Source organism: Scophthalmus maximus, chromosome 1, assembly GCF_022379125.1.
Source record: "Scophthalmus maximus strain ysfricsl-2021 chromosome 1, ASM2237912v1, whole genome shotgun sequence".
NCBI lineage: Eukaryota > Metazoa > Chordata > Actinopteri > Pleuronectiformes > Scophthalmidae > Scophthalmus > Scophthalmus maximus.
In genome coordinates, this window is record NC_061515.1 from 9613863 (window position 1) to 9637439 (window position 23577).

At 43.5% G+C, this 23577-nt stretch overlaps 1 protein-coding gene across 14 annotated transcripts in view; it reads right to left on the reverse strand.

Moving 5' to 3' along the window:
• Positions 1-803: 803 nt before the first annotated feature.
• Positions 804-23577, reverse strand: part of znf1035 (zinc finger protein 1035) — a 28065-nt gene continuing 5291 nt past the window's right edge. Inside the window, exons 2-4 of one of the 14 annotated variants that reach the window (XM_035624598.2) lie at positions 17456-17513; positions 16884-17365; positions 804-4251 (exon numbers count right to left, since the gene is read on the reverse strand). In XM_035624598.2, coding sequence (XP_035480491.1) covers positions 1184-4198 — 3015 coding nt within the window. In that variant the 5' untranslated portion in view covers positions 4199-4251; positions 16884-17365; positions 17456-17513 and the 3' untranslated portion in view covers positions 804-1183. Of the gene's footprint in view, positions 4252-4784; positions 5795-5931; positions 6796-8475; positions 17366-17455; positions 17514-23577 lie in introns of those variants that run through there. The other 13 variants (XM_035624628.2, XM_035624627.2, XM_035624614.2 and 10 more) reach the window with 13 other exon arrangements.

A 23577-nucleotide genomic window follows, 5' to 3' on the forward strand; every position in this document is an offset into this window, starting at 1 on the left:
CCTGGAGTCCTTCAGTAGTTGCTTCCTCAATTAATTCATAAATTAGCAATACATAAGTGTGAAGTTGTGCTAAATCATATCCCTCTCTCAATAACTGCACACAGCAGATTACATAGAAATAAGCACTTTGCATCTGCTTTACCTGCTTCAATCTGTTTCTAGAAGAACTCTAAATGCTATACAAGTCATTAACTTGTTTTTAGTTTTTTAGATTAGTTTTTTTTTTTAAAAATCCAATCTATTAATTTTGTAATTTCACACTGTGGCAGGTACATTTCTATTACATAACAAAGCAAGACTAACAGATATTTGCATAATTTTACTTACATGAAGCTCAGATAGCAGTAAAAAGACAAACTTCAGCCTTCATTATGCAAAGTTCACACTACACGACTTGCTGTCTTGTGATTGGTAGTCTTGTAGTCGTGAGTACATACCACATGACGGACTGGCGACAGGGGCATCACACACTACACGATCTTTGATTAAACCATCTTTGAAGAGTTCAAACATAATCGAATAGTGACTGTCGATCAAATGCCTATTGTGCTCTGACGTGGGGCTTTTGTCGACGAGTTCCAAAAGTTTGTCTGTGAGTGGAAAATTGGGCTATACATCGTGTAGTGTGAACTAGGCATTAACGCAAGTTTTTTTTAAGGTCAGGATATAATTTATGTTAAATCAAGCTCCGTACACGTGTATAAAAAAAATCACTTCTCTTGTATACTTTACTTATTGCCTAAGTGTTTTTGAAGAAGGTATGAGATCCCACAATCACAAAAAAATTATTAAATGTACACAGCTCAGATACTGGTATGTTTATTAACACCAGGAACAATCACAAGCTATATCACAAATGCTGTGATAAAAGTGTGAATACCAAATACTCAGACATTTACAGGCTACTGACACTATCAACCATAGGGATTAACATGATAGGACTAAAAATGTACAATATATCAAAGCTTTTGTTTTTACAGTTGCAAGCTACTATAACGCACTCATAAGAGTTGAATAAAAAACATCACCTTGTGCAGCTGTACAATGTCTCCTGGAGAGTAAAAACAACAAGAGAAGTACAACTGACAAATATGGAAAGAACAAACTAAAGATAATACTACCCTAGTATGAGACATACTCTGTTCTGAATGCACCACTCTCATGTTAGACATTATCAGTGTCATTAAGAAGTCAGTTGTTCTTGTGCTTGTGGCGGAGTGCCTCCAGCCATGATGCGATGAACCCTCCTGCGATGGTTTTTGAGTGATTTAAGGTTTCGGTATGTACCCTGACAGACATCGCAGCGATAGGAGTCAGACCGTTTGTGAGTCAGCAGGTGTTTCTGCAAACTGTCTACAGTGCTAAACCAGCGGAGACAAACTGGGCAACGCACAGGCTTTATGGCAGGCTTGCAGGCCCCGCTCCTCTGGTGAAATATAAGACTGATTGAGTTTGGGAAGTCAGAGTTGCAGTGGGAACAGTGATAGGCTCTCGGTGGATTTGTGGTTGGATTTGCAACCCGTGCACCTTTGCATCGATTCCAAGAAATGTGCCTTCGAAGGGAACAGCGACTGGAAAAAGTGTTGCCACATCGAATGCATACAATCCTCGGCTGTTTTTTTGTGAAATTTGGAAGCTGCTCTGGGCGTGGCTGCTTCTGTGGAGACTGATGCACCGGCTGAGGTGGCTGCTGCTTAGGTGGCTGCTGCTGAAATCGCAGTAACAAAGGTTGTGATCGTTGTGGTTGTACTCCCTTCAGCAGCTGGTGATGAGGATGCATGTGTATCTGCAGATGAACTTCATAGTCTGCCCAGGAACTAACAGTCTCTCCACAAGTCGGACATGTATAGGATTCCTGGGCGTGTTTCTGCAGATGCTCCAGTAGAAGCCTTGGAGATGTAAATCCGAGCCCACACTCACACGTCACCCTTCTTGGAAGCACAGAGGGCAGTGACATGATGCCCCAGTTACTTCCATCCTCCTCATTTGAAGATGGGTTTTGACAATCGCTTGCACTGCCTGTCAAACTCTGCTGCACAGTTCCTCTATCCACATCAGGCATCGTTCGTTGGAACTGACATCTCTTACTGTGAACCATCATGTTATCTTTGCGGTTAAATTTCCTCCCACAGATAAAACAAGCAAACATTGGTGTCATATTATTTGCATTTTGTGGAATGGCACCCAGACTACCACTCTGTGCTCCAGTCCCGAATCCAAATGGCCTGAACCCACATAGCCGTAGGTGCCGCCTCAAAGTTGATGGCCGACTGTAGGTTTTCTGACACCTGTTGCAAGGGTAGCGTTTTACACCATCTCTGACAAAGTAGCGCAGGCTGGCTGGCGTCGTCTCTACATGTTTGATTGACACAGATGAGTTCGCGCCTCTGTCTTTATCAGCTTTTCCTTCAGAACTAAGCACCTCGATTTCATCATCCAGGGGCATCGTCCACTGCCCTTCATTCTCATTGTCACTATCATCTGCTGCTGAATCCCAACTGTTTTCTTCTCCTTGCTGGAGTGAGATGCCACTCAGAGAGGCATCTTGCTGCTGCTCCACCACTGAAGGTTTGGGGTAGAATGGTGAAAAGTTTTTTGCTGGAGGAGTCCAGGCCAACTGTGAAACTGCAGACACGTCTAAATTAGGAGAGGTCACCTCTACCTTGATACGACCGGTAACCTCGGTGCCCACAGCAATACTCTTGGGAAACTGAGATCCAGCCTTAACCTCTGTATCTGTTTTGGCTGCACCGCTTGATTTCAATACCAGCATTTTCTGAATGGGGGGATTGGCTTGCTGGGAGAGGGCTGACCCCTGACATTTGTGCATTTTGAGGTTCCACCTTCGTGCATAGCTGTGCTTGCACAAGGGACAAAAGAAAACCCTTTTTGTGTTGTTGAGCCTATGGAATGGCACCATTTTTTGAGCAAATGGTAACTTGTTTTTAAAAGAACTTGAGGGCTGTATGGTCTTGTTTCCTAACTGAGGGCATACATGATTGTCAGGTAAAGGCAGCCGCCCAATGATCAGCTGTTTGCAGCGACGACAACACTTAATCCTCTCTTTTTTGTGCAAGAAATGATGCTCTGTCAGTTTGTCCAAGTTTTGAAAGACTCTACGACAGCGGCCACATTGATATCTCCCACATGTACCATTACCCACAGGATCTATCAGCTTGTGTCGGGTTTCGAGAACCACAACAGGTGAGAAAGTCTTGGTCAGAGAGACAACCCTCTTCTTACTGGACTCAAGAATTCGGCTAATGGATGGTGCTTTAGTCTTTATACCAGGTTTTGCAAGCAGTCGTCTCAACTTAGAAACAGAGAGATCATTGTTCGAGGACACCTCAGTTTTTGCTCCTGGTGTTATTTCAACCGGGACAACTTCTTTCTTGGGGGTAACTGTGTTATCATTGTTATTTTGAAACTGACGAGGTGAAAAGCGTCTCATGTACGCCGATGCCAACAATTTCATTATGGCGTTATTTTTGGGCAAATTTTCACCCTTTTCACTGCTAAGATCAGATGTAGTTTTGTTCTGGAAAAGCATATTTTCTACAGGCTCTTGTATGTGGTCTGCTGTGGCTGACATGTTTTCAAGTTTTTCCTCACTGCCATTTTGGGGGGGTTTACACTGGCCTTGAGAAGTGCTGACAGTGGCAAGGCCACCCTCCCGGTTAACATCTGCTGTACGGTCTGTTAATGAGGGTAGTTTGACAGGTGGGGACCTTGAGGTGGAGGGGCAACCGGGGCCCAAGACTGGCTGGGATACAGTTGGACTGAATGTCACACTCTGGGTGGGAAAAACTTGATCGCGACCTGTTTCACTCGAGAGAAAAATATTGTTATCCAGCGGTTGCAGTAGCTGAATTTGAGAGACATGTGAGCGCTTGTGCTCCAGCATGAGACTGAAGTCCAGAAATTCCTCTCCACAATCACAAATATAAAAAGAAGATGAAGGGCTCTCAGACATGACTGTTGTTGGACTGCGGCGCTCACTTGATGAGTCCATACTTGCAAACGTTGTTTCATGTGGGCTGATGACAGGCTGTGGAGGGGGGGCAGAGACCTTGGAGAGTGCACTTGCGTGGGTTGCCTGATGAACAAGCAAGGAGGCCAGTCCATTGAAGGTGGCTGAACACGCCACACAACGATACACTTTGGGAGACGAAGTATTTCCCTGTAACCCAAGCATCATGCCAGCCTAATGAACAAGGTGATCCCGGTGATGTGGTCAAGCAAGGCAGTCTCCTGTAAAAGACAAACAAAACATACACAGGGATTTGAAACTGAAAATAATCATGATTTTCACTTTTTCTCATTCATTTCACTGTTGAAGATGGTATCTCATTTCAAACATGATGCAAATGAGAATAATGAATGAAATAACTGTTTTGTGAGCTTTGCAGAACATTTTCAATTTTTTTAAACCACCATAAGGCAAGCAATAATGAAACATTACAATATGTCCCACTTATACAAAACATTCTTAGGTATGTTTTTTTAACCAACATGGCCCAGCTGGTTCAATGTACAGTATTACTGGGTTTAAAGATGTGTGCAATTAGTCAGCCACAGGAGCAGAGTTTCCCTACTCAGTAAAGGCACGTGGTCATAACCTGTGAGGAAAGAAGGCTGCAGTCGCTAACACTGCTAATGTTAGCCACACTTAGCAAACCAATGTCACCAAGTCTGTCTGAGATCCCTGTTCTGACCTGGTATTAATATCCGTCTAGAGTGATCCGATCACAAGTGAACAGCTCTAAGTACAGATGTGAACACACCCAAGACACATGGAGGAGGCATTTCCCATCCCATCAGTCAGACCACGTCCTGGGGTGGTTTGCGTCATATGTGGCCACATTCTTGTACAATGTGAGTGCAAATGTGTCCTGGACCACAATGAAGGACCAGCTGCTCAGCTGACATCCTCTGACCGGCTACAATTTGCTACTAAACCAAAAGTATCGTTACAATTCTCAGTTTCCCATACACTGAATTATTTGTGGCCACTGACACAAAATTTATACTGACCGCCACATCTAAAAAAATAAGTACAATCTTTTTTTCATTTTTCATGCTATGCGCATCAATTCACTTAGCCCCTCCTGGTCCTGCTCTCTCCCATCCTCTCTCCCTCTGTCCCATCCGCACGCACACGCGCACACACCAGAAGTGATGCACTTTTCGTATTCGTATATAGAACGGGGAAGTAAGATCTGATCACCAGGTCGTATACTAATGCCAGTTGTGAACTGACGCACTCCGAGCTGTCAACTTGGGATCAGATCTCTCAGGACAGAGGGCAATAATCTGGCTGGCTAAAAAAAACCCCACCAGGGCAGACGTATGGCCTTGTTAAACAAATTTAACTTATACCACAATAGATAAAGTGAAGTTAGCATTTTGTCTACGTGTGACTTTTGAGCCTCTCATACACGTAATTCATATACTTTTCAAATCACATATAAATCTCAGTGTGAGATCCACAACATGTATCATTAGACATTCTCTGTCTGAAGTTCTCTCCTCTGAAGATGTCAGCCATTTTGGAACCTGCTTGGCCCCCCTCTCTCTCTCGTTCCCACTCAGGACACACATTCAGAACTCTACACTTGCTGTTTGATAAAGGTATATTAAAAAAGGCCACAGCTTAAACAACAACAACAACAACAACAGCAGCAGCAGCAGCAGCAGCAGCAGCAGCACTACTGAGGTTCAGTCGCATGTGGATGACCGCGTCACGCTCAGACGAGGAACGAGCACCGGGAGGACCTCACACAGAGAGGCACCGCTGCAGAGGAGAGGAAAAGAAGACCCACCATCAGTGGACCGTGTTAGCTTGCCCGTGCTGGACACACGGAGCAGCACAGTGCTGTTCTTCCACAACAAACAAAAAAAACAGCATACTCTTCCGTTGCTCATACATACATACAATCGTATGGACAAGCTCCAACCTCAGGTTCTGCCGAGCTCCCAACATTTGCTCCGCTCCCCTGACACACGTCCGCTCGCCTGGCTGACCCGACCACACGTACACACACCTCGGAGGGGCTGCTAGCGAGAGCTAACCCAGGAGGAGCCGTCCGGCCGCGCTCCCGGGGAAGGCCACAGAGAGGAGCGACTGGCGTTAGCGAGCTAGCCGCCGTGACCCGTGATGCCGCCGCCGCCGCCGCCGCCGTCGCACCGACCGCTCGCATCTTCACGTACTCACCGGCCACGGGAGAGCAGGAGACACTCCGCGCGGAGGAGCCGCGATGGCCGGGCGCCCGGAGAAGCGGCAGCACGGCACACATCTGTCCACGCAGAGGCGGTAACTCTCCAGGGAAAGGCGGCTCGGCTCAGCTCTGTGTTGGACAAAACGTGATGCTGTGCCGAGAGGACGTAGAGTACACCGCGCGGAGCGCCAACGCCGCTGCCGCCGCCGCCGCCGCCGCTGCTGCAGGCGCGGAACAATCCCGGAAAAGCGTCGCGGGTCTGAAAGAGCGTCGGGCGGATGTGCCGCGTCGATGCTGCGCCGCGATGTGGCCGCGGTGGGAAGTGCAGGTCGCGTGAGGCGCTCGGTCACCACGTCAAGGCGCAAGCCGCCCGTGACGTCACGCGTGGGTTTGTCAAACTGCCGTTTTTCGGAGCCGCAGGTGGATTCGGATTGTCCTTCCTCTTGTCCTCTCCTATCTACTACTCCATGACCTCAACGGAAAACGTCATGAAGTCAGGGAAACGTGTCAAGGAGGGTTCACAGGGTGCGGTCGAATTGTCAAATTTGCTTAGGAAGTTTCCTAAATCTTGAAGTGACCCCGAACTATTCGATCGGCAGCCATGATAAGAGCTGTTCGGATTCTCATGGTGAGGTCGAAATGTCCTTCCTATCTACTATTCCTTGACCTCAGTGGAAAACGTCAAGGAACGGGTGCTCAGAGAATCCGACTTGACTTTCACTATACTACGTCATCATGCGACGGCGTTTGTTATTGACCTGCGTCAGCCGTGGTGAAACTACAAATTTCCAAAGATGAACTACAAACTACACTGTGTTTTACCACCATGAGACATCAGATGTAAATGATTCATAGGCAACGGTTACTTACACAATGACGTGTCACTTCTGGGTCATATCCATACTCTTCGTCTTCTACTTTGGATTGAATCGTTTACGTTCGTGCATGGCGCATCACGTTAAATATCGCTGCCGCATTGAATTGTGGGGCGTCCTATCCTTCCTAAAGGAAGGTCAAGTGTACCCTATGCTAAAGGGGATAGGAAAGGAAGCATTGAGGCTCCTTTCCTATGCATTTAGAGAATCAGAACAGCCCTTATCATTGCTGCTGATGAAATACTTCTGGGTGACTTCAAGATTTAGGAAACTTCCTAAGCCAATTTGACAATTCAACCTCACCCTGGGACTTCACCCAATAGTTTGTGTCAACTTTAGCAATTTGGCCAGCGCCATCTTAGTTTTTTGAACCATATTTGGAGGAGCTGGGGATGGGCCTGACAGAGCTCTTTCACTGCAAGTCCAACTACACCTGCAACCTGCAAACATTGGAGGGCACTAGCCATCTATCATGCTACATCCACGCTCCAATGCATGCCGTGCTTTATCATCTATTTAACCCTAAAAAGGACCATGGTTTACAAAATGAACATCACGCTGTCTTGAACAAGACTTAAAATGACCATTCAGACCATGAAAATGTTTACTGACGTTATAAATCAAGTGAGGAGTAGAGTCAATTTCTCATAGACATCTATAGAAACAGACTTTTTGCAACCAGTGTAGTCATCCTCTTCTGGTCATACAGGTTTCAGAATACAGGTTTCAGGCACTTCTTCATTGACTACACTTTCCAGATCCAGAAAACAACTTTAGTATTGAACAGTTCAGAGCGATCTGTTCAATTCCCTGGAGCCCCAAGAGGCTCCAGCCTCGAAGATGGATCTTCAGCAGTGTTCTTGAAATTCCTGCTACAACTCCAGCAACTGATCATCACCATTTTTGATATGTTTGGACTCTTTTTACCCTCAACATTTTTGTGCGCAATTCAACATGGTTGTGAGTAATATATTTCAAATAGTATTTACAGGTTAACATTGATTTTACATTGATATTATAGTTATTTCATTGAAACCTCTGGTTGAATTTACTGCTTTTTGCTGTTGTTGCAAGTAGAAAGTAAAGCGGTTTGTCTGCATTTAAAGAATGTGTGGACTTTTATTATGTTTGACTGTAAGGTGCCAGTAGCTTCTCTTCAGTTATGTAAAATAACAGATTGGGTTTGCCTGAATTCAGTTTGTAAAGAAAGGTCCCAAGCAGCAAAAGTATATTTACAGCTCAAATTATTTCAAGCACTCATAACAAACGTTACATTTTAGAGGGAAGCTGTTAAATAAAGTGTTTTCATTGGTAGTGGGGAGACTTTAGGTTCATTTCCGTTAGCCTCCAACACAGAGCACAAATTTAAACAACACCAATAATGAGATTTTCTTGTAGTCTTTACTGAATTCACCAACTCAAACTTTGTAAGAACATTCGCATCCTCAGGTTTAGAAAAGGATATCCATCAACTCATCTTTTGAGTGTCTGTACAACATATTTATCAAAATCCAAAAAAACAAAAATCTGTGATAAACACAGGGCGATGATAAACTGAAAAGTACAAAAGTATCTATAGTACAGTAACAGTAAAAACTGCAAACAGAAAATACCAGTTAATTAAAACAAACAGTTTGAAGTCCATTTAACATATTGGCAACAAAAAAGATTAAGACGGTTTTAAAATAAATGTCAAACATCGGTAAGAATCATATTTGATCAGAAAGTTCAGCCTTTATCCAAGACATTTTATAAACATCGTATCCCCTCATGCTGCATCATTGATCACAGACTATTTAAGGGCTATACACAACCTTTGACTTAGATTTACAAACACTGTCAAGAAACTACTTTATTGTATAGAAATCCCAACATTAGAACAAAAATATAATATATGTATACACATACAGTGTCAATAGACTTAGGAGATGATGCTCTGTCATACTCACATGACTCAAGAGCTTTTTGAGTATGTTACAAGGGCCAAAAATACAAATTGGATGTAGATTGTGATTTCAAGAGGTATGTAAGGCATGAAAGGGATTTCAAGTTACTTTAGTTACAGTTACTCAAAGTAGATGGTATCTAACAATCTTTACTGAGAGGAACCAGCATGAGTCTCTTGATGTTCCTCCAGTAGGTGAGGAAAAGCAAATGCTTTGTCACATTCTGTGCATTCATATACAACTTCACCGACATGACTTTCTTGGTGCTGCTTAAGAAGAGAACACCGACTGAATGACTTGTAGCACATATCACAGCGGAACCCTCCGACTTCTTTCTCAGCGTGCAGTCTCATGTGAGAAGAAAGATCTTGTGATGTACTGAATTCGCTCTGGCACTGGGAACATTGGAACTTCTTTTCGTCCAGCTGGGAAGTCTTTTGAGCAGCCTCTTTGATACGATGCCTTCGCTCATGCTCTTTGAGGTACCGCCGCAGTGCAAACATTTTTCCACAGAGCTTACATTTGAATGGCTTCTCTTCTAGGTGATGTTTATTTTGGTGCTCCAAGAAACCACTTTTGGAGAAGAACTGCATTGAGCAATGAGGGCAATTGTACAAGTCCTCTCCTGTTACATCAATCTCCTCCTCGTCTGCTGCTGCTTGATAATGAGCTGGAGGAGATACTGTGGCTGATGGATTTGAGTGTTTGGATTCCGTTGTTGCATGCTGTTGATGGGAACAGTGGTGCTGGCAGAAAGCATTGCTTCCCAAAAAGCTCTTGCCACACTCTGTGCATTCAAATTCAGTAGCTGATGTCAGGTGAAGTTCCTCATGTTCTTGAAGCTTGCGTTGAGAGGAAAATGTCCTTTTGCAGAATTTGCATCCAGGCGTTCTTTCCTGATGTGTGCAGAAATGACCAATCAATTCAGTGGCACTGACCAAACACTGATTGCAAATTGGACATTTGAAACCTGGCAAGGGTCCTCCATCTTCGCCTTCAGTGTTACTTGTCATTTCTGCTGAAGGATCAATATGAGTCTCCAGGTGGCTGAGGAAGTGCTCAGGGGATGAAAAACTACTGCTGCACTGATTACATGGATATTTACTACCTGACCATGATTGGTGATGGGTGTTCCTGTGCATTTTCAGGTGAGATGCATGCAGAAAATATTTATCACAATCTGGACACAAGTATGGTCGCTCTCTGGATGCAATGCAACCATGCTCCGAGAGCTCCTCTGGGTCTTTGAAACGCTCATTACAAACACCACAGCGATATTTACGTGCTTTGGTTAATGCTGATGAGCTCTCAGAGGGCAAAGGAGAGATTTCATGCTCTGCCTTTGACACTGAAGGTGAGGGATGGTCACCTGACTTGGAGTGGCTTTTCCGATGCTCAACTCTACTGCTCTTTGAGGGAAACACACGATTGCATATATCACATGGGAAGCTCTCTTCGCGGTGGGTTGTCATGTGTTCTGCTAAACGAGTGGCTCCTGTGAAACACAAGTCACATTTGGGACAGCGGTACGGACGGCTCTTACCATGAGTGTGCTTATGTTTACGTAGAGCAAAGAGAGAGACAAATCCCCTGCCGCATGCCTGACACTGATATTCAGACTTGTGCATGCGCTGATGCTGCTGCAGCTGCGATGCCTGGTAAAAACATCTGCCACATTCTTCACATTCATGGGGTTTCTCACCCAGGTGACACCGCTGATGATCCTCAAGGCTTTCTGATGTTGGGAATGTCTTGCCGCACACATGGCACGGAAAGTATGGTGCAGAGTCTGAATCCATGTCCTCGCTGCCGTTTTTCTGATCCTCATCACTTTCATCAGCTGCACTCATTTTACTGCTGGATTGTCGCGCAGTACTGCTCTTTTCCTGCGTAGTACTTACAAGATCCCTCAGCGCTATTTGATGGCACTTTTTATAATGTCTTCTCAGGGATCTTTTGAGTGAATAGATCTTGTTACAGAAACGGCACTTAAACACATCATCTAGATGGTCTTCACTGTAATGATTACGTAAAGACGGTTTTGTCCAAAACCTTTGCTTACACAGTTTGCAAATACAAGGTCTATTTAGGTCATGGCATGTTCTATGGATTTCAAGGTCATTTGTGGTGTCAAATATCTTGGGGCAGTCAGGGCAAGAGTATTTCTGGTTAATTCCATGCATCCTCATGTGTTTTTCCAGATTTCCTTTACTAGTGCACACCCGTCCACACTTTGAACATATATTGCACTTTTTCTCTTGTTCCTGTCTTCCATGGTCTTCAAGGTGACTAATGAGCAATAAGCCATCGGTGAAGCTCTTCTCACATTCTGAACATTGGTACTGCACAGCTTTCTTCTCGTTACTTGAGCTGCTTTGCACCTCATTTCCATCCAAATTTTCTGGGGACTTTTCCATGAATTCCTCTTTGCAGGAAAAGTTGGTCTGCAAAACCCCCCTGCCAGTTGCTGTAGAGCCTTCTTTGAACACTAGAACAGAGTCATCCAGGGCAAAATCAATCTGAGCTTTCAAGGGGACTTCCAACTGCTGGGTGGCTTTTCTCTCTGCAATGGGTCCTAATCTACATTTTCTGAAGTGATTACGGAGAAGGTTTTTATTCCAGAAACCTTTCTTGCATATTTTACAGTTGTGAGGGTGATCCGATGAGTGTACACGCAGATGACCAGATAGTCCAGCTTTATTTGCAAACCACATATTGCACTCTGGGCAGATACATCCACAATCCAGGGCTGCATCCAATTTACAGGTTAAATTAGCACCAGCCCTAAGTTGTTCGTCACAAGTCTCATCCAGAGGCTCTTCTTTGATATTTGGTATATTTGACAGGTGATGTTGTAGGGGTGCCGTAGACACGGGTGGAACCATTGTTTCCAGTTTGTGTGCATTTAAAAAATGCTCTTGGAGCAATGAAAACAGCAAAAACCGTGAACTACAGTATGCACAAGAAAAGCCTTTTGTTGAGCTTTGCGAGGTTGAAGGTTGGCTTAGGCAAACTGATGCCTTTGAGCTTTGTGTGGAAGTGCAATTTCTTTTGTGATTTTCAAGAATGGCTTTAGAGAAAAATCCACCACATCCATTACAGAGCACCTTCGATTGCCGTTTTATCTCACTGCACTTCATGTAATGACGCTGCACATAATCCTTCCTTATGAATCTCTCACCACAATAATCACAGGCGTATGGCTTCTCTCCGGTGTGCAGGCGGGTGTGCACAGGTAATTGCCAGCTGTTTTTAAAAGAACGGGGACAAAAACTACATACATATTTGTACTTTTTGTTAAAACAAGGCTTGATCCTCTGTAGAATTTGGTTTCTCACCCCATGAGGCAGTTCTGTCCCATTTACTGTTGGTGGATTTGTTCCCAGTGGTAGAGGAGCTTTTGTTTCATCAGAGACTTTTCTGCATTTTCTCATCCTCCTATGCGCCTTCAGAGTTTTTTCATGAGAAAATGACGAGCCACAGCTTGCGCACTTGAATAATTTTGTAGCATGGAACAAAGTATGATGTCGGGAAAGTTTAGACTGAGTTGGGAAGCTTCTTGAACAGACTTTGCACTCTAGTGTCTCTGCCATTTTGGCAGGCACAATGCCAAACTTACTTTTCCAACCCTTGCCAACATCATCTAAACTGATTTTGGGAATACAGACTTCTAGTCGCCGTTTTTTCCCTTTACAACGAGTCTGATGCACTTTCAGATGGTCATACCTGGAGAAGCAGCTATCACAGGCTTTACAGCGATAAGGTTTAACCTCGTTGTGGGTCAAAATGTGACGTCTCAAGTTTCTTGATTTCATGAAAGTCTTGTTGCAGAATTTGCACTTGTACTCCTCTCTTTCTGCTCGCTTCTGTGATGTCTCTCTAAGAGTTGGCTTAGTTAAGTTTGCTGCAGCATCACTTTTGGCACTCGATTGCTCCTCTTCCTGAACTCCATAACAAAAAGCTTCATGCTGCAAACACATTGTCTTACTTCCATATCTGTGGCCACAGTGCATACATGCATAGGGTTGCTCACCAGTATGTGAGACAAGATGTCTCAAGAGTAATGATCTGTAACGGAACCTCTGTTTACAGTGAGGACAATTAAACTGAAGCATCTTGGTTGCACTGGATTGTGAAGGCTTCTTATGGACACTCTGGATTGTCTGAGTAGTTCTCTTACTGATATTGCCATTAGGAGAGCCAGGGTTGATCTCTGTTGGTCCCCCACAGTTCTTCTTATGTTGATTCAATTTTCTAAATCCATAGTACTGACCACATCTTGAACATAGACGGAGTGTTTGTGATTTGTGGCCTTGGTGATGACTTTTCAGGCGACTTTTCTTGGAAAATGTCCGGGTACAATAGGAACACTTGTGTGGTCTCTTTGACTCAGTGTTGATCTCCTTTCCGACATGACTGGTTTGAGCAGGTACACATCTCGCACTGTGAAGTTTAAGGTATGCGTCATGGAAAAACTGTTTTCCACAGTTTGTGCAGGAGAGGTGTTTTTCCCTGGTATGTTTGATCATGTGTTGCAGCAAATATCGTCGACTAGTGAAACTACGCTTGCAGAACGGACACTGGCTTGACGAAGGCCCAGATATGTGTGTAAGACAATGTTTTCTTAGTTCTTGCACATCATCAAACATCTCATTGCATAAGGAACACTGTAACTGCTTTGGTCCACACTGCTCTTTCATAGATTCAGAGAACTGCTGGGGTGTCTTATATTCTCTATTTTTATGGGTTTCTAGATGCCTTAGGAGATATACAGGAAACTGGAATTGTAGATCACAGTCTGGGCATTGAAGCATTCCCTTTTTAAGATGCGAGCTTCTATGCTGGATGAGTTCTCCAATAGTTGGAAGAATCTTTTTGCAGACAGTGCACTGTATCCTCTTCTGGTGAACAGTTTTATGAGCAATCAAATGGGAATGTCTCTTGAATCCCCTTCCACATTCCAGACAGCGGTATGGTCTTTCTCCTCTGTGATTGCCCTCATGTTTCTTCAATGACTGTTGTGTGCTGACATATTTTCCACAAAACTTGCAGCTGAGGGAAAGACTGCTATTTTCTTCAGCCGATTTTAAGTTATCCTTAGTCACTTCAAAATTTATACTACTTAAGGTTGCTGGTTTAGACATAGAAGAGCACATCGTATTCCTGTACCTGAACATTTTGCCAGTGAGTTTAAACAACTCATGTTTCTTCATATGTCTGTATTTCCCAGAAGCATGACAAAAGGCTGCTGGACAATGATTGCATTTGTAAAGTCGAACTGTCTGGAGGGCTGTTCTAGCTGGAGGTGCTTCTTTTTTCTGTTCATTTCCCTTTGACTTTGGTTTGTCTTCCTTTTCATTTGACTGTGTTTTCTGCTCAGCTTTCTTCCTTTTTTTCTTTTCAACATTTTGCTTTGGAAGCCGATTAAGACTCTCTCTGAGGCAAATTGTCTTAATATGTCTATATCGGTTGGATGGCTGAGTAAACACAGCATTACACAATGGACACCGATATTTATTCTTTCCAATTTTTTCCTTGCCACCAATTAATGAATCTCTAACACAGTCACGCAAATGTCGAGCCCTGTTGTAAGAGTACTTGAAAAGCCGTGGACAAAGAGGACATTTATATTTCCCTCTAGTCTGAATCTCTACTTTTTGAGTTTTCTCACCAATGATTTTTGTGGTACATTGATTGGATGATACTGCCAAACTCTTTCCCTTGTGTAAGTTGTAGAAGTGCTTTTTGGCCTTCTCTGCAGTTGAAAAACTTTTACCACATAAACTACACAGATTAGTCTTGGCAATATCAACAAGCTTTACGTAACATCTGGGAAGATTTGGATGTGGTTTGTTCTGTACCAAGTCATTTTGTGGTAGTGTTTTAGTTTTGCTTGCAACAGCATCAGGATTTGTCACGACTTTGTCATGAAGTTGCGCTCGCTTGCATCTACCAGGCATACGCTTGTGTCTTCGAAGGCTACAAGCTTGTGAAAAATATCTTCCACATTCATTACATTTATAAGGTGTTTTGCCAGTATGAATCCTCATATGCCTGACATACTGAACTCTCTTCATAAATCTGAGTTTGCACTTAATGCACCTGTGCTTGTCACGGAATCTTCTTTTGGTCTCTAATCCAGAATCAGAAGAGAGCTGTGGGATTTCTTTGGTGACAACACACAAATGTTTTTCTGATTGCTCATTCCTCATCAGATAGAGATTACAAGTCTTGCAAAACTGAAAATTGTGTCCTGAATGACAATTGTGGTGGTGTTCGATTAGATCATCTACATTGTGGGTTGTGTGTTGACAATCTCTACAACGATAGGAGTTACTCATTCCATTTACTGACTCCGGGGGCTCCAATATTACAATAGGCTGCAGACTTTTACTCATTTGTCTAGAAGATGCTAGTTGAGGTGTTTGTCCTTCTGAATGGTCCACGCTGTTCCTGGCAGGTCTGGCCACAGACATTTCTTTACTTGTGGCAAGTTTTGTTTCATCTGTGTCAGAGGAAGAGTCTTCTCCTGACAGAGGTTCACCATAAAGCATTCCAGGTACTGATGGTTCCTCTGTAGATGTGTCTGTGCTTGAGCTAGGCAACTCTAAGGAGAATTCTACATGACTAGCAAAATGATGCTCTTCCTTGTCACTGGCATCACTCATCACACCAGAGCTCCTACAAACCTTGTCCTGAGCTTGGCTTTCATAAGACTGATGCTCAGGTAATTGCAAAAAGGATTCAAAATCACAGCTGCTTTTCAAGGTACTTGTGCATTCCTGCAGTTCATGAGTACCATCTTTAAAATCCGACACCTCGCTAAATGGTTGATCTGAAGATTTAGGCGTATTTGACTCCATTTCCTTCTCCTTGCAGTCCGTTTGTATATTTTCATCACTACTATCAGTGGAGTTGGACTTTGGGTCATTCTGCTCATCAAAAATCCCATTTTCTAATGAACCTGAATCTTTTCTTTCCATTTTTGGGGCCACTGGACTTTGATCTAGTAACAGTCGCTGATCTTGAGAAGAAGCTGCATTTGTATCTTCTGGACTTGTCCATTCCTTTTTGAGCGTGTTTAAGGCATTTGGATGCAAGCAGGATTCTAAACCGCATGGAAAACTGTCAGCCAGTAAATTCGATTCAATGTAGTTGAGATTTGGGGCATTCTGCTCAATCTCACTTGAATACAAATCATTTCTTTCCGTTTTTAGGACTTTACTTTTGTCCTGCTTGTTCTGCCTCATAATTTTATCTTGACCTTCTGTGGAATTAAGACGACCAAATCCCTCATTTTCTTTGTTGACCGAATCCTTCTCAATTAGGACTTTTTCATCCGAGTGATCTAGCTCATTGTCACAAGTAGTCGTAATATTTGGAGCAGGAGCCTGCTCCTCCTCATTGCCCTCTTGGCACTCCTCTAATCTGTCACTACTCACGTTTTCATGGCCACTTATCAAGATGCCTGGATGTTTTCCTTGTGTGAGACCTCTCTCCACATCCTCCTTTTGTTTCTGATCTGGACAATCTTCACCATCCTTCCCATCCTCTATAGTCTCAATCCCCATAGTTGTTACCATGTTAGAAGAAGAAGAGGAGTTATCGAGTCCTGTGTAAGATTTGAAAGTTTTTTCTGGACCTTCCACTTTGTCTTGTGAACATTCAACTATGTTTTCTTCTGCTTTCACGTTTGATGGAATTGGCAAATTTGCATTAGTCCCTGAGAAGTTAGGGCACAGCCTCTCAGTCTGAAACATATTTCCGGGATTGCTGAAAAGCCATTCTGATGAGTGGTGTTTTTTACTAACACCAGTTTTAGATTTTGGAGCGGATTTACTTACCATGAATTTACAAGGGGGCCTTGTTTCACTGGCATCTGCATCAGAGCAGCTACTGACATCCGAGTAGTCCTCAAGAAATGGTGTACCGAGCATTCCACAGTCTTGCTTAATTCCTTGTAAATCTGTTGCAAAAGATGAAGAAAATGTTTCTGATGTTGATAATTCATCCGTGGCAAAGTCTGAGATTTCATTATTTCCACAACTTGGCAAGTAATCTTTTTCCATTTGTTCTCCATCAGCTTGCCATGGCGTTTCCGTTAAGTATTTTTGATATACACAGTCTGAATTAGTATTTCCAATACTGGTATTCACTGTGTCAGTGAAGTCATGATGTTCAATGAAGTTCTCTAAATGTTCTGACTCGGGTGTCGCTGTCAAAGTCCTTGGATCCGATGATAGAGGTGGGATGTCATGGAAGTATGAATCCCACCCATGAGCCATTCTCTGCAGTACTGGAAATTCGGGCTTGTTTTACCTGAATCCTGAAAACACAAAGAACCATAGAGTTAATAAATAAACTTAACCAATGTCATATAAAAAATGTCTAAAAAAGTTGAAATGAAAAATCTGACCTTTTCTTGGATATACAAGGATTATCCAGGATGATCTGATTTGCAACTAAATGGAAACCTGTAATAAAAAAAGAGATTTTTCCAATTAATATGGACATCAAAATAAGAAAACAATTGCTTGGTCAGGCAATGCTCAAGAACGGTTCTAGAGAGGGCACTGTGACTTTTAAGAGACTCAAAAGTCACATAACATATGGGTAATTGATAGGAACTGCCCAATTGGTACTCCTAACGTAAGCACAAAGGCACTTTGTAGTGTTCGACCGATATATCGGCCGATGTTTTTGTTTTTTACGTGTATCGGCATCGGCCGCTACGTTCGCCGATAGTTTCTTTTGGGAGGGCAGATCCGGTCGCTTATCGGGCCCGGCCCCGCTCTCTCCGGAACCATTTACCCAGCTCCGTCGCAGTGCCACTGCCCTAGGCTGCCGCGCTGCACGCCCGCCAGGTATCCAACTCTCCCTTCGGGATTCAATGTCTCCCACCCTGCTCCGGCCGGCTTACCCCTGATTTCCACTGGATGCGGAACGGCGGCGAAACGGCGACAGAGCCGATAGGTGTCAATTAAAGTCAATGTGTGTATTTCCACTGACTCCGCACGGCTCCGCCACAGCTCCGACGCTCCGCAGCCCTCCGGGAAGATACACAGGGCTTCTATTTTTGCCGGACGCTGTAGCACACCGTTGCAATTCAGCACAAAACAGGTCTTGCGGGACAGGAAGTCGAGGACAGAAACAAAAATAAAACATACTTTAACTGTCAAAATAAAATACAACGTGCTCACGGCGGATCATATTTCCCTGCACTACACCTTGAAAACGTCATAATGGGCGGCGACAGCCCTGAAGTCAACAGGTCAGAGGTTTTCAGCGACCAGTTAACCCCTTTGACACCATGGATGAGGAGATGCTGATCATTCAAGTCCAAAATCACCAAATCATTTATGACCCGTCGCATCCTTTTTATAAGGACAACATAAAAAAGGATATGGCATGGAGAACAGTAGCAGGAGTAATGGGTGTGGATGGTAAGTCACTCATTTTGTCCAATTAATAATAATAATTATAACTATTGTACTTATCACAATAATCACAATAATCTCCACAAAAAAGAGAGATCAGCAGGTCAGCACCGAGTTGTTTCCCTTCTACTCTTCTGGATGGAAATAACTTGTTGTTGGTTTGTGGTTCTCTTTATAGAAACTACACCCTGTTATATCGCGCGATCACATGTGAATTCGCGAGATCTCGTGACGTTGTGGCCACACCGCAGCGCACCACTGTGGCGGAGGCGGTGGGGATTGGCGGACGGCGAAACACGCAGCCGACACACTGCGCCGCCGTTCCACCGCCGTTCCGCATCCAGTGGAAGTCAGGGGTCAGTTGTGGGTCGCCACGGACGGAGCGCCCATGGGTTTGTGTCTTTCTCCTTTTTTCGCCAGTCCCAGCCTCGGGCCCCGCACAGAGTCGGGCACGGCTGCCGGTGGACATTTTTAGTCTCCGCGCTGACCGCGCCGCAGGCTTTGCGCAGGGGATCCCGTTCGCGGGCGGACGAGGCCCGGTGCCCTAGGAACTCCCGAGAAGCTCCAGAGCGACGTGAGCCTCGTCTCCATCTACCCAGGGTGGCGAGCCACGGCCTTGGCCATAACCCAACTTTGACTAAGACCTCAGATCAGACGAGACAACCCGCTGAATTTAATTCTATTTAACTATTAAATTGAGGGTGCAAAAGTAGTATCGGCTCCAAATATCAGCTCAAGAAAATCGGCAGTCCGTATCGGTCATCGGCTAAGACTGATGAAAAAAAAAATGTGTATCGGCATCGGCCCAAAAAAATGTGTATCGGTCGATCCCTAGTACTTTGTTATTGGGTTTCTGTGCTCGTCATGAACTGTCAAAAACACCACGATGAAGGGCATTCCACAAGGATATGCAGTGGAGTAGAAAGCCAGTCGGAAAAAAGTCATGCAGAAAATATTTGGCCATAAAAACCCAAATTTGGTTCCTAAGCCAATTGTCTTTTGCTACTAGCATAACCAGTGAGCTGTGGACAGTGGTTGTGTAAAACATGTCGCCTGCAGACTGTGAAACAATCAGTTGAAACTATCGCTTTCCTGCATGTTAGTTTAATAGGTGGTTTGATTAGGTACTTGGCTTTTTTACAGCACAAAAACGATCAAACGTTTTTGTCAAATCAAGTTACCATCCCTTCACCTGGTTTACTGTGTCCACCGCAACATCTCTGCTTCAATCGCTGTGTGGGCGCTCAACCCTTTTACAGGAAAGGACAGTGAACCAGAGAAATTGGGAGCTCATCTAAATGAGACTGTATGGCCAACTGTACATATCAAACAGGGAATTCGAATTAAAGGCCACAACAAGTTTACCACAGATTACAATATACATTTGTGGTCAATGGAGGCCCAGGTCACAATTTTAGCCTAATAAAGTTACCAGCTGGAATTCAATGAGTAGTCAACTATTTGACTGACAGCCGGTGCTTATGGAAAGCACTGACTTTAGAGCATTAAGTAATTCTTAAGGGTATTTGTTACCACCTTGGACCAAAGATTGATGATTAAGTTTTTTTGATCAAATCAAATCTGCGACCATATGTCTTGCAAACATATGGGTTATGAGTGGAACAGAACTGTCAACTGATTGACACTTGGGGGCGAGTTAGATCAGTTGGGCAGGGTGGACTAATGGACATACCAGATGTTTGGGGAAAGTAGGAACATCTCGCAGGAGACCTCTTTGCAGGATCTTCAAATTTTATCTACTGGAGAACTTTTTTACATGTTTTTAAAAAGGTTTGAGACAAGGAATAAAAGTGGTCCGATTCAAACCTTAGTGTTGGTATGTCCAGGGGGGTTGTGTCAATAATGTTATCAGTGCCTGACGCAACTCTAACACACGGAACTCTTGGGTGGACACCAACAGCACAGTGATGTCTTAAGCTTAAGGATATAGCGTTTTATGCGCAACTGACTTATGCAACTGCAGAAACAAATATATATGAGGCCAAAATGACAGCAGCTTCTGTGATCACAGAACAAAGAACACAGCCAATTATGCAAAACTCAAAGTCATGCAGAAAGTCACCGACATGCAATGGTACATTCCAAGTGGATTACTCTGAAATATGAATGCTGTATTTCTGCTCTTTAGGGGGATATAACTAGCAATAATCTCACCAAAAAATAAAAACTGTTGCTGCCGCGACCATTTTCCAAAATCCTCAACGAGTATCATCAGTGATATTTTTATCTGAACACACCCATCCTCTTTGTATGGGTGGGTTGAACTCAGCCAAGGCTATCCCTTGCAATGGGAGGTAACCCAAGGCCAGAGCCAGAAAATGCTTGAAAGCTTATACATGGGGAAAAATTGGTATTTTTAGAAAAAGCAGGCGAAAGGCTTGAATGAGTATAAGGGCTTGAGAAAGCTTTGCCCACCTCCTTTGCTCTCTTGCAATGATGGGTTACACTTCCACCAAGTTCATCTGACAGTATTATGACAGTTGCAGTGCGAGTTTGCAAAGTCATATCTTCTTAGAGCTCAGTTAGAGCTAATTTAGAAACTAAAGTAGATGGAAAACAAATATAAAACTGACAAAAAACGACATTTTGAAAATGTCCATATGAATAGGTTAGACTCAAGCCTACCACAGCACATTGTGGAGCCAATGGGGAAACTCCAATACTCTGCCAGTTGACTAGTACTGTAACTTCAGCACTCAGTCACCCGGCATTTGGCTCACTCATGGTCTAAGACGGGACTCTAAACGGGACCATTATTTAGTAAATTTACTAAATTTACATTATGTAAATTTGCTGAAATTAAAATGACTTAAAACTAACAATTGAGACCATAAACTCATCAGGAAAATGTTTACTGACGTTATAAATCAACTGAGAAGTAGGGTAATTTTCTCATAGACTTCTTTTTGCAACCAGTGTCTTTCTAGACAGCTAGTCATTCTAGAAAATACCAGCTTCCTGCACTTCCAGTCTATGGTTTTCCTTTAATTTGTCAACAACTTGCAAATAATTTTCCTTACAATTATCACCTGTTTTGTATTTTATTTTTGTAAGATATCAAATCGCAACAGTGGAAAGTTGTCAAGGCTTGTGCCCGTCAAACAGTTATCTCTTTGCTACACGTGTACCCATAATAGCTTTGTTGAATGGTCTTGGCAATGGCTGAAAAGAATCAAAATGGATGCAGTCGATTAGCGCAGTTGGCCATTTACCTCTGTCTCAACCAGAAAGGTATGTTGTGACTTATGGCACAAATCCTTGTGCATGCACTAAATGAAAGCTATGGATGAGTGTATCAATATATTGTGACAATTTTACTAGTGTTTGGAATATACAGAAGTGGATTCTATGGATGTGTTATTTTTCCGTGAAACTGAGTAGATGCTGGAAACCAGTGTTGCTGCTGTGAATCTCAGTATTGGTGAAGGTGTCTTCCTGATCTGCCAAGAACTGCATGCCCCATGCGGAAACGTGCAGAGCTATGCACAGCTATGACAAGGTCTGCCTTCAAGGTAGGTAAAAGCATTATGGATGTTAAGACAGTTCACCAATAAGGTGGAATTTCTCCTGGTACTGCGGATGGAGAGGGAGGGAGAGACACAGAGAGTGTAAGGGAGCCGGAGGGAGAGCGAGCAATAGGGAGGGAGGTAAAGAAAACCGAACAATGAAGCAATTAGGGATGCACGATATGGATTTTTTCAGCCGATAAGATAACCAGTATTTACTTGCTTCACATGTCCGATACCCGATAATAATTTCGCATTTTTTAATTAAAAAAAATAAATTCATAAATGTAGTTGCACTGATAATCTCAAATCAGACATGTTTGATGTATTAAACACTGTATTAAAGTAGTCAAATTTAGTGCATCCCTCAATACAAAAATAAAGGCATAAAGACAACCCTATGGCTGCTTGGTTTTCCTACAAAACATTGGCAAAAGGGACGTAGTCGGCATTCACATTTCACAAATTAACAAACAAAAAACCTTTCATATCTCAGTTCAGAATGTGTGTGTGTGTGTGTGTGTGTGTGTGTGTGTGTGTGTGTGTGTGTGTGTGTGTGTGTGTGTAAGTCATATCTCGAAAACCATTCATCTTCTCAGTCTCACACTTGAAGTGTTTTGTTTAGGGACCAAGAAAGCGCAGTGCTGGACAAGTGTTACGTTCAGGCTTGAATCAATGGCTGACCAGCTGTAGAGCAGCGACAGTAAAAGACGTTGCCAACCGCGACAAAGGTGTGTTCACAACAACAGCAACAACAGTTGAGTCTCTGATTCGGGTTCAGTGTCCTGAGCCGCGATTCACCGAAACAGTTTGTTAACCGCGCGTGAACGTGAGCGGAGCGGAGCTGCAGCCTGAGAGCTGCACTGCTAACGGTAGCTACGGGGGCTAAACACACAAACGAGCCACACAGGAACACGGTTTCACCACAGCTGGACTAGATGCACGCCCGGGAAAAGTATAATTTTATCTTAACACTTTATCGGACTATTTATCGGCTATGATTTCATTATCCGATCAAATAATTATGTACAACTACATATAATAATGTTTAATTACAGGTGGGACATCTGACAATTTTATATCTACTTATCAGTATGATTGGGTGTCATGAACCGGTTCTGGGTTGGAACCAGTTCTAATTTGGTTCTGCTTATCGGTTCCTAACGTCATACTTCAGTCGCGCAGTGAGCATTAAATAGTCCAAAAAATTTGTACTTATGTCAGGATTCGCTACACGGACCTTACGTCCCATCATCATTGCACATTATGTCAACTACGCATGTGAGAAGACACATCCTTGACCATGGCTGACCGCAATGGCTGGAAAGTTTGGATTAGCTTCACTAGAAAAGAGAAGTGAACAGCAAAATCATAAGATATTTCGTGCAAGGGTGAAAGCACCTCCAATATGCACCTCTAAGCATTTACTTGAACACAGGGTGAATTTGAAGGAATGCACCGTGTTCAGTGTGTTGCGGTCTTCCCAAAATAGCAACGTCTTCACTTTAGCCATGAAGGGGACGATGAGCAAGGAGAAAAAAGATGAATGTCACAGAGCGTTGACATGCATTCAG